We start from the raw sequence: 12,567 nt of genomic DNA, 5'->3' as shown, positions 1-12,567 counted from the left end.
TAGTTGTGTGAACCCAACCTCCAATGTACAGTTGGAACCTCTTTTCTAGTTAAACTTCACATGACATTATAATTTCTGTTTTGGTTCAACTGAACAACAAGGATCTCTTTAAATACCAATCATGCAAAAAGTGCTGAGTTTTGAATTTATCCCAAATGGAATCATGAATCTGGTACATGCCTAATATACAAACACACTATAGTCTTGGTATGTGACATCTGTATATAATAGTTTCTTTTTCTTAAATACAAATAAGCAGCTGGGTTTTATTCTCTTGGTGTGGGTGAAGTCTTACCTGTCACAGTTTATTGTCACAGAAGCAATTTGCTCCACATGATTCCTGCAGGTTATTGTTTTGCCGTAGCCGATTAGCGAGGTACAGAACTTATCAGTTTAACATCTCTGGCTCTGAATGTGCAGGAGTATGTTCCACACAGAGCTCAGCTTTGAACTTTTCCCTGTTTAGAGCACCAGTAAATAGAAGTAAAAATCCAATTTGCCTGTCATTTGTTTGCCTCTTTGATTGGATAATAGACACACTGAGACTCAATAGATGCAATACATCACATCATGGAATCATTGTAAAGGGCTATTAGGCCTCTTACTGTAATACACTCTGGTCAGTATATCAGAATATGGTAATAAGACAGAACAATGAGTGCATACGGATCCTATACATTAAACAACAATATAAGAAAATGAATGGAAAACTGATTTTATGTCACGTCTTACCACGTTACAGAGAAAAAAAAAACAAGCAGAGATTTTTTTATATACCCAAGGCTATTTTTTTATTTTAGGTTATTTCAGTGTTCTCTTTTGTTCACACAATTTCTGCGACAAGGAAATAACATTTGATTGTGTGCAACACTTACCAGAACTCCTATCTATATCTGATTAACACTGCTACTGTTTACTGCAGCAGGGAAGGCCTGTCATGATATTTACTCCAGTTTTGCTCCAACGCAAAAATATATTTATGTATATATCTTGTTTTGATGGAAAATGGTGATTTTTTTTTTCTTATATTGAGGGAGAAGCGTAAGAGTAAGACAAATGTTTGGTCTATGTAAAACTGGATAAAATCCTTGACAATCCCCGGGGCTGCCAGTACTGGGCATACGGCTGAGGCAGCCCAGATATTCGTTGTTGCCTTAAGCTTCCTTCCATTTTGGAAAAGATAACGGATATGAATTTAGCACACGCTCTAGCAATCCATTTCCTGTCAGAACATTCTATAATATATTTTTCAGTTATGGTTAAAATAAATATATCTCAATTTCCCAATGGGCATAAATCATTTCTTCCCAGAGAGTGTATTTTTCAATTATAATATAATTGATTTGGGAGAAACCCATGGATTACGAACCTTAGAACTTGTTGGATTACCTCCCTATGGTCACTGTGTGAGGCTTAATCCTACAATGTGAATACCTTTAGACCAGCTATAGGGATTGCACTACACTAACACTGTCGGGAGCATTCTCTTCCGCTCCCAGTTGTGAAGACTATTCCCATTCAGTCTCTGCTCCCTGATAGATAATCGAGCTCTATGGCTGTGTATCACAAACATCTAACAATTCTGATCATACTTTATATCTTTGACCTGTACTGTACTCTGATGCCCCTGTATACTATTATCAAATGCTAGTGATATTTCCTGGAAATGTGGAGTTGTGTATGATCTGAAGTTCTCCCTGGTTGTTCATGGGACTGTTCTAGTCTTACTCCTGTGACTGTATTATTATCATTATTAATATTATTATTACATCACTCAGTAAATAAGCAGGGTACCAAAGTTTGCAAAGCTTGAAGCCAATAATGTCTATTTGCTATAAAATAGACAGCACAAGTTTTCTCTTTCCAAAGTCATGGTTTTTAGGTATAGCCATAGAAACAATAAAGACGCCATTATGAATAGTTGGAAGAGAATGAAAAAGGGTTGTGGCTGTAAATAACTATGTGAATACAGATACAAAATAAAGAGGCTGCCTGTAGGAAAATCTTCCATATTTAATTTGAACAAGTCCTATTGTATGTTTGCAACCTTCCTTTGGTAGCAAGGCAGCTGAGCCCTGCTATATAAAGATAAATATGCCTGAGTTTTTCAGGGATTGTAGATTGTCTTCTGAGCAGCATTGACCCAAAGACCAGCAATTTCTGGATAGGTCAGAAGAACCAGGAGAGTATCTCTGGTGGGAACGCTTACACAATGTCTCAGGTGTGTGTAGGAGGCCGTATTAGTAATAGCATATTTACTTTTTTGTAGGTATGTTCCCTCTCTAAACAGAGTCAAAATATTTGATGTAGTCATTATCTGTAAGAATGCCCCATTTTGCATGTCCATGTGTTAACAGGAATGTTTTTTTGTAAAATATGATAGGTTGTTGCCCTTAGTACATGCAAAGTTGGGGCTGCATGTAGTAGGCTTATTACAATGCTTCCCTCAACTGCTGTTGCACCCAGTTCAGGATTATAATCCACAGATACAAGCAGGAAACCACCAAAAGCCATTCAATTCATTCTCCATGTCAGATCTTCCATTTACAACAAATAAGAATAACAAAAAGAAATGCTGGTCCTTTGGAAAGTGGTGGCAGTGGCTCCATGTCCTCCCACAAAAAAGAAATCAGCGTACTATGACAGCCAACACAAGGAGGAATAACAGCAGAGACACCCTGACCCCATCACTATCATTGCCTGCTGCCTGTTGTACTCCACTTGGTATCCTGACCGGCGTCCTCCTTGTACATTTAGTCTTCCTCTTAGTGGAGGCAGTGGGCAAAGTGCCGAAGTTAAATTTATGATGATAATCAGGAGCATAATCCTGAAGATCATTCATGCTTTTTACAGACACAGGTTTTGAAATGCGATTCCTATTCTTGTGACTGGTACAGTTTTTCCCTGGCTTTCTAGAACCTGGTCGAGGATCTGGAGGGGCTGCAGGCTCATTTTGGTGCAGGCCAACATCAAGTTCCTTCCCCTTCTCTTTGGAGGAATGATGAGAGTGATGGCCTTTGTGTGCTATACGGTGTGTGGTGCTAAATGTGTGAGTCTTAATCTGGTGAAGAGATTCTGAGCCTGAACAATGCATGAAGTCTTCTGTTTTCAACACTTTAAGGTCCATGCCTGCCAAATGATCAGGGGATTCACAAATAACATTTGAACTAGAACCTCGAAAACCTCGTAACCATTCCCAGAGAGATCTTGCTTTACAACCACAGTCCCAAGGGTTACCATTGAGCCTTAGAAACTCTAACGCCGATAGGTGGGCCAAACACTCCCCTTGCAGTTCAGTTAAGCTATTGTTAAACAGGAAAAGCATGGTAAGTCGCTTGAGGTCATGGAATGCAGTCCTGTGAACCCACTGCAGCTGATTTTGATGTAGGAGAAGACGGTCCAGGTTAACAAGGCCCCTGAATGTATTTTGATGGAGACTCCAGAGTTTGTTGCCATGCAGAAAAAGGTAACTTAGGTTAACCAAATCTATAAATATGTCATCTTGTAGAAACTCTATGTAGTTATCCTGCAAATAAAGGAACTGCAAGCTGTGGAGGCCACTAAATATTCCACTAGGCAAAGAGCTGAGTCCACATTTATACAGGTGCAAGGCGTGAAGTCTAGACAAACCTTGGAATGTGTCTGCTGCTAAAGCCCTTAAGTAACGATTGTCTCCCAGATCCAGCTCTTCAAGGTTATCAAATCCTTCAAATGTGGCAGGGTCTATGAAGGTGATGTTATTAGAATAAAGCCAAAGGGTTACCAAGGAAGGACCAAAATCCCCTCTGTGAAGCATGGTTATCTGGTTATTTTGCAAAAATATTCTTTCGCTGTTTTCTGGAATCCCTTCTGGTATGGCTCCAAAGTTGTGAGCCTGGCAGCTGACAGTCATAGGAGTGGGGTAACATACACAATTGACAGGACATAATGAGATCAAAGGGATCTGGAGTCCAAAAAGTACCAAGAACAGATCCAGGTGACATCCTGTTGAAAAAGAAGAGCAGATGGAAACATTAGTCACAAATTTAAAACATTCAAGTCAACATGACGTGTATGCCAGTAATCTCCAACCTGCAGTTCTCCAGCTGTTGTTGAGCTACAACTTCCATCCTCCCCTGAAAGTTAAACAGGAGTTGTAGTTCAGCAATATCTGGAAAACAGCCAGTTGGATACCCTAGCAAAATGTATCAACATTCTTCAAAATGCCTAAAAAACTATATTTTTATTTTTATTATCAAAAAATTGCCCTAATTAACATGGCCTGGTTAAAATATGTTGCATGGAGATAGAGCTAGGTTCTCAGCAATGAGGTTTATTGCAACTCAGCTTGCATGCCAATGTATGTATAAAACTAGAACCAATGTACTAAATGTACATATATAACTTGACTTGGTGTGGGAATGTATATGTATAGAAGAAGAACCCCATAATGAATCTTGCATACAGAAAGATGTTGGTAATACTTTTACTGCTACTAATACATTACATTAAGCTAAATAATTACAAACGCTCTTACAGACCATCAACCATATTTTTATTTTTGCTCCGAGGCAACATTTTTCCCACAGTTTTAAACTAAATTACCATCCTGCTGTGCATGTATTATTCACCTTAGCTCTGTGCCAACTATTTAAGCACCACCATCTTAAAATGACTCTGCGACAGGTTACAGCAGGTCCTACTGAAATTTGCCAGCCTATCAAATGCAAGCTTGTAAAAGAACATGGAGAACCGTGTCAATAAATGTATCTGTCACAGCTGACAATCTCCCCATAGACACCATGACCTTTGATTGATCTGCAAGCGCAGGAAGTACAGTCTAGTGACATTAATTGCAACGCCCCAGGAAACAAGGGTTGTCTAGCCCCAAAACAAACCAGAAAAGACAAAGCTGCTCCCTTCAGTCTCTAGAGAAGAACCAGAGAATTTATAAGAAACACTGTTATTAATTATTTAACCTTTCCTAAGCATGGCTTTTTCTACTTGAAGGGCAATCTTTTGCTTAAGGTTAATATGCCTTTATATTTAATTGGATCTAAAAGCTTCAATACATATTTGGGGCTCTGTTGAAGGCTTCCTCTAGGCACTGAAATAATGTCTTGTATGTTCTCTTATAAAATCCTCAAACACGTGGAAGCCAGCTGTCCCACGGAAACATTTTTCCCTCACAAAGTGACCCAAGACATCAGAGCAACACCGTGCTAATAGCATGCTCCTCACAAAAACAGGCAACCAGTCTTTGTAATGTGCCACATAGTCCCAATAGGCATGAAGGCTAAATAAAGTGTTATATATATATATATATATATTTATTTATTTATTTTTGTTATCCGGAAACCTTTTATCTAAAAAGCTCTGAATAAGGGGAAGGCCATCTCCCAGTACCTTGTACTTGATTACAACTAAGATATAATTAATCCTTATTGGGGGCAGAACAGCCCTATTGGGTTTGTTTAATGGTTAAATGATTCCCTTTTCTCTGTAATAATAAAACAGTACCTGTACTTGATCCCAACTAAGATATAATTACCCCTTATTGGGGGCAGAACAGCCCTATTGGGTTTATTTAATGGTTAAATGATTCCCTTTTCTCTGTAATAATAAAACAGTACCTGTACTTGATCCCAACTAAGATATAATTACCCCTTATTGGGGGCAGAACAGTCCTATTGGGTTTATTTAATGGTTAAATGATTCCCTTTTCTCTGTAATAATAAAACAGTACCTTGTACTTGATTACAACTAAGTAATAATTAATCCTTATTGACAGCAAAATAATCCTATTGAGTTTAATATGGAGATCCACATTACGGAACGATGCCTTATCTAGAAGGTCCCAAACATTCTGAATAAGAGGTCCCATAATAACAGGTCCCATAATAACAGGTCCCATACCTGTATCTGAGACAGACTGAGATTTGCACATATTTGATTTGTCTGTAATGAATCCTTCATCACATCGGCTACAATTTCAAGATAAAAAAAAATGATTTGCAGATTCTAAAAACAGTCAGAACAAAATGACTTACAAAAAATATAATGTTATATAAGAACATGAGAAATGTGTGACTTTTATGACATTCAGGCAAGGGTTGCAGTATGCTGCAAGAACCATGAATAATGTGTGTAAGCATCCCCAATGGCTTGTGTTAACTCATCTCATTCTTATGTGACAACTAGGCCAAATCCTGTATGTATTATACTACATGTACTATTTTTAACATGGTTACTATGCCCTATCCACTCATAACATTATTGATGCATGTGTTTCAATTATGGACAGTAGGATTCTGCACTATATTGCTCACCATGCATCAAAAACCTCTACAGTAAAGAACATCTAAAGCTTCTTTAATATTTAAATGTTTACTTACACATGTAAAATATTTTAAGATAATTTTTGTCAGTGTTTCTGCCAGAAGAACCATTCCTTTATCTGCACACCTCTATCTGTGCAGGATTCCTACTTGTATGCTCATTTCTCTCATGGTACGTTCTCAGTTTTTATATTCAGTATATATATATCAGCGGGTACAGTTCTATTGGAAACATGACATCAACAAACACAGTTTGCCTAGCGGTATGATTTACCGATATGCCTAGCGGAAACAAAAATATTTAAAAAATTAAATTAATGTATAGCTAAGGAGATCCAATCAGTTCATGGGCAGTTATTCTTTTTAAAAAGTGGCCATTGTTAAAGCGAAGATATGCTCAGCTTATCATAATGTTGAAGGGGCCCTGTAACCCTAAGAAATAATTCCAAATTCTTTTCTATTGTGATTGCAAAGTAAAATAAACTTCACTTTAAATTATATAAATCTTGTTTCCCTTAGTCTTGGAATAACACAATCACAGGAAGCAGACAGGCACCATTGTATGGGCACTGTTATTAAGGCAAGCTTTGCATTACCCCAAAATCTTGTGTATGCCCCAGAATGGGGGACCTAATACAAATGACTATGCACAGGCTACACAATTAGATGAGAAGGGAGTGGGAAAGTGAGTGCTAAATGTAAAGTGAAAGTAATTGTCTGCCCTGCCTCTATGCCTAATGCATAGAGGCAGGGAAAGCAATATATGATTTGTTAATAAAAGAAGGAATTTGAGTTTCATGCTTAATTTGAAAAGGAGTAAACACCTTGGCTATTCCAGTTGCACATACACACTGAATCTATTTAAAGAAATCTAATTCTGGTAACCTGCAAAAGTCATTCTGACACTGACTGTGTCCCAGGTGAAATGATGGGTCTCATCATCCCAGGTCTTTGTTACATTTGTATAGGAAGAACAGAGTTATAACCCACGGATCAGCAAACAACAAATAAAGTCCTTCATGGGGAACTGACATGGTGTACAAATATATGGTTGAATTTAAAATGCTGATTGCTAGGGTAAGTTGCAAGAATAGATTCCTACTGTTATGATTATTTTTTTTTTTTATATTCAATTCAAGCCTATTACCTATATTTAAGAGCTAAACTCAAACCACAGCTTCATTATAGGAGAATGGGCCAGTGAACCTACTAACGCCGTAGCAGCTTGAATGCCAAGGGGGACAGCAGCAGAACAAAAAAGTCAAATAAAATGTTAGGTGTAATTCACCATGAAAACTGAACACGAATTCCTCTCCTGTGTACCAAAAATCTAAATGTTGTGTGACTTTATCAGTGAGTGCAGCTTGTACTGTAGGTGCAGCAACGGTTTCAGTAACTTTGATATTTAATTTAATGTACTGTCTGAGCTAAAGATGCAATAACCGGGCAAAAGATGTAACAACCGGGCAAACACCTTTCCTGACTGCAAATCTGATGAAAAACAGAGTAAAAAAAAACCAAATACAGGTATGGACCCTGTTATCCAGAATGTTCGGGACCTGGGGTTTTCCAGATAAGGGGTCTTGTCATAATTTGGATCTCCATACTGGATAGTAGCAAGCTGTTCTATTTGCTTTCCTCTTATGTTGGGCAGTGCTCCCATTCCTAAAAAATACACCAGCCTAGAGTAATTTCCCTGCAAGTGTTACATTGACACAACATTTTGTTCCATGTTCCAGGCTCCCCCTGGGCCACCCTGGGTGAGTAAAGTTGCAGTACAGATCTTACATTATTTTGGTAAGCGCACATGCCCTGTTTTGAGGGTGTCCAGAAACAGCACAAAGTGACAACACAGGATCACTACCCTAGAAGATGAGCAGTTGCTGGGGCTAGAAGGTAAGCCACTAAAATCACTGTAGGTGTTTAAGCACTTGGAATCCCTTGGTAACTCTATCTAATGTTCTTCTTTAAAAAGGATTCCAGAGTAAATCGCCTTTCCATAATTTGTATCTTTCTGGATACCAGGTATTCAGATAAGGGATCCTATACCTTCTTTATTAATTTAATTAACTTGCTCAGGCCATCAAAAGCATTTTAATCCTGTCTACCCTAGGGCTCCATAAAGTACTGTCACACCTTTGCCAGAGGATTAGGGGATATTATAATTTGGGCTGCCAGGAGATAAATATTCAAGGAGTGACTGGCATAAAGGGCATACCCAATGGAAAAAGTGTTTTTGATGCTATTAAGCTAGGGCGTAAGACCAATACTTTACAGTTAGCCCTACTATTGAATATGTCAGTTTACAATCAGTAGAGTAAAAACATGGGTCCAAGTAGATGGGGCAACTTAAGGGTCATTTAAGTTACCCTGATCAGATATTATAAAGAAAGGGAAAAGAACTATATGAACGATGTGTGGATATTTCCCCTTCAGTGTGTAAATGTTCCACGGAGAAGCAGCAGTTCCAGATCTGATCATTGGTTACTCATCTGCAGCTAAATTATAATTACAGGTAGGTCGGATGCATACGCTTCCAGGTGATTTGAAGCAACAACAAAATATTACTTAGAAACCCTCATCCGTTGCACTGGTTGCATTAGGTGAACACAAGGACGGTGCCTGGGCATTAATATAGAAGGAGAAGTGGGGTCACACCGTTGTCATGTTTTAATTGTCTGGATTTGTTCACTGCTCCTCTGGAGAGGTTCACTACAACTTGACTGATATTTTCTGTCCTTTAAAGCAATCTTGTTTAATCTGTGTAACTGAAAGAGAACCACTTAGGCGATGATCAGAGCCGGAGAAATCTCCATCCCAATGTTCTTTTGTTTTAAGAGGATCGTTTAAGTGGATTAGATGTTCCATTCTGTGCTGTCTTGAATGTTTGGCGAATTAAAAGTGCACCCCTTAGCACCTTTAACTGCGACATGTGTCTCCCCAGCCACAAGCTGAGTGATACTGCTCTGAAGTGTTAGATTGTACCAGTCACAGATGCTTTATTTTTCTTCTCCCCCCCCCCAGCCACCCACACATGGAAGCTTTCTGAACTCAAGAGCTAAAACACTAGCAAGAAACACACCACTCTTCTTAATGCACATTCTGTAGGATAAAGGGAATTATTAAAGCACTAGCTCTTGTTTGCTTGTATAATCTCTAACCAGAAAACACAGAAGCAATAGTACACAATAGTACAGTTTAAAGGCAAAATAGACAGATGAGTGGTTTATCAACCATTTAGTTGTCCTTAAAGTGTCATTACCATACACAACACAAGCATTCTATTCCACTAGAATGCTAAATAATGGGAGATAGCGACTATCAGCACACAAGGGGCTGTCATACTACTGCTCATCTATAAGTATCTCAGCATGCTGGCGGTATAATAAGCTTTGGAGCATATAATGTTACCATTTTTTAAGGCCTATAGATAGTTATGCATACATTTATCAGAATAGTACAATGAATTGTCTTCTGTCAGTAGAATTTCTTGCTCTCTTCCACCTTTCCACTTCCCTGCAAGCTGACACCCCTTTCCTGTCCATCATCTGAACTGCTTTACCCAATACTTCTTCAATGATACCTCAGTATGTACTGTATGGGGCATATTTATTATGCTGTGTAAAAAGAAAATTCGCCACACATCGCCAGGCTTCGCCGTGTAAAAATGGCATAAAAACAGCGTAAAATCGGCGTTATTGTTTTACGCGTTTTTTCTTCCACTGGAACCTATGGAAAATAATGGCGTAATATCCGGCGTTCAGATGGCGATCTTTTCCATTTATTTTACACAGCTTTTTACTCCGTTTTTTCGGCGAATTAGTTTTACACAGTATAATAAATACGCCCCTATATGTTGCTTCTACTCCCAGTTTCCTGGAGAACAGTCAAGCAAAAAAGGGACCAAATGTACTCACGCTGGAACCACACGGAGGCATCAGCTACATCAAAGCAGACAAGTATAATTCTCACTGAAGTGTCATCCCTCCATCATGCCCTGTCTAAACTGGACTGTCCCCAGACTTGGATTTGGTGTATGAGGAAGGCCAGCCCAGGCTTCATAAGGTAGGCATTTAAGATCCAGACCTGAATGTTCTCTTGTATTTTGACAGAGTTACATAAACTTACATTATTCAATAAGACATTATCATTTATAGAACCCATTATCCATAAAACACTAATTCCAGTATTTAAGAATGATTTCCTTTTTCCCTGTAATACTAAACCAGCAGCTTATACATTATAATAACTAAGCCGTGTGAATTCATATTGGTGGAAAACAATCTTATTGGGTTTATTTAATGTTTAAGTGATTTTTAAAAGATTTATGGAGATCCTGAAAATGCCAGGCCCCAAACATTCTGGATAATAGATCCTATACCTGTATTATTATTTATATCGCACCATTGTATTTTACATGGCACTGTTTTATTATTACAGAGTAAAAGGAAATCAATTTTAAATATTTAAATATTAGAGTTTTCCGGATAACTTGTACTATAAATGCTAATGTCTTATTTAATAATGTAAGTTTACATAACTTTGCCTTTAACTCCTGGCTGCCTACATTAAGAAGCCTTTGCCAGCAGTTTATCTCTCTGCTTATTTTTTTTTTCAGTAGATAGGGATTTTGTAGCTAAATATCACAAAGTGTACAGCAAATTCTTAATTTTTTATTATTTTGATATTGGTTGCAGGGTTGGACTGGGGGTGGGGGGTGCAGGGCCCACCGGGGCTACCGCCCCCTAAGGTGCCCCCTGCCGGGCACGCCCCCCTAACCCCCCCGGCAGGAACCCCCTTCCGACGTCCTCCTCTGAGCGCGCATAAGTGAAACGCATCAGGGGAGGACACTGGCAGCCGGTGAAGCGGCAACAGGCATCGGGTGTGGGCCGCGGCGGCCCACTAGGGCTGGGGCCCACCGTTTTTTTATCCAGTGGCCCAGTGCGACCTTGATTGGTTGGTTTTTACTTTGGACATCAAAAATAACTTCTAGGTTTACAAGAAAGAAAAATAGTTGTAGAATTTCCTAATACATGAATGGCAAATTTTCCTGTAAGGAAAGAGAAATATAGATTTTGTATGAATTGCTGAACAGGACAGTGTGAGTATTAAATGGAGTTTATGGCAATCATTTATTGAACTACATGCTGCGTTATATTTATCAAATTCTGCATTTCCGCCAAAGCTGTTCGCTGAGATGCTTTGTTCAGTGTATCAAATGAACCAAGAGCTGCCGAAAGTTTATTAGGTTTGATTTGCACGGTAAAAGAGACAATATTGAATAATTGTCAGGCTTCATGGCGTTAGCACAATTTGCAATCAATAACCCTGATAGACGGACCACCATAAAATGATCAAAAACATTCAACACGAGCAGTAGGACAGAGTTTTCCTGTTGATCCAATAAGAGATATGATACTAATTTCGCCAGTACTATTGTAAGCTCCTTTATGGATCTCATTGTTGGGAATTGGCTTTAAGTCTCACATTATGTGCAATTTGGCTACGAAAGATATTTCACTTACTGACAAGAAGAGTAGATAAAAGCCAAGCTTATAAAAGCTATATGGGGTTATGTCCATTCTTTTAAATGCTGTACAGTTTGCCAAACTAGACTCATTGTGCAGGAAACAGTGGCTCATTTTTATGCAGTGATCACCAACCAGTAGCAAGGGAGAAACATGTTGCTCACCTCCCCCTTTGATATTGCTCCCAGTGGCCTCAGAGTAGGTGTCATTTTTAAATTTCTAGCTTAGAGGCAAGCTTTGGTGGCTCACCAACACTTTTTACATCTGAATGTGGCACACGAGTAACTAAAGTTGGGGATCCCTGATTCTATGTGTTAGTCCTCCTAAGGATGAACCTTTATTAACAAACTGCTTGTAGTGAAAGAACGCTGAGTGCTTCTGGGAACCCCTATCTTTATATATGTATGATCTTTCTATTGAAGATGATGAAAAATGAAATTGCATATTTGGGAGTAAATCTTAGTAGTTGAAATGAGATCAGAGAGATGTGGCCTTTCCACCATTCTTTTGGCTCTGTCTCTTGTTTTTACCCTGTTCCCCACAAAAACAAAAACAAAACTTTTGGCCAAAGCAGGAACTTTACCTGCCCCACTCTCGGAATGAATTGTGTTTGTTGTGAATATGTTGAATATTCACGCTTGCGTTATATTTCTTGCATAGAATCTGGAGCAATTTCAGAATATCGCTCAACTTTCTAGTGATCATCATGTACTAGCTACATT

At 38.6% G+C, this 12,567-nt stretch overlaps 1 protein-coding gene across 1 annotated transcript in view; it reads right to left on the bottom strand.

Annotated features, from left to right (window-relative positions):
- Nucleotides 1–1,023: 1,023 nt before the first annotated feature.
- The window catches only part of rtn4rl1 (reticulon 4 receptor-like 1), a 120,334-nt gene continuing 108,790 nt past the window's right edge, over nt 1,024–12,567 (bottom strand). The window contains 1 exon segment of the mRNA NM_001079052.1: nt 1,024–3,984. Coding sequence (NP_001072520.1) covers nt 2,630–3,984 — 1,355 coding nt within the window. The 3' untranslated portion in view covers nt 1,024–2,629.

This window comes from Xenopus tropicalis, chromosome 2 (assembly GCF_000004195.4).
Source record: "Xenopus tropicalis strain Nigerian chromosome 2, UCB_Xtro_10.0, whole genome shotgun sequence".
NCBI lineage: Eukaryota > Metazoa > Chordata > Amphibia > Anura > Pipidae > Xenopus > Xenopus tropicalis.
This window is presented reverse-complemented; position numbering and strand designations above follow the sequence as displayed.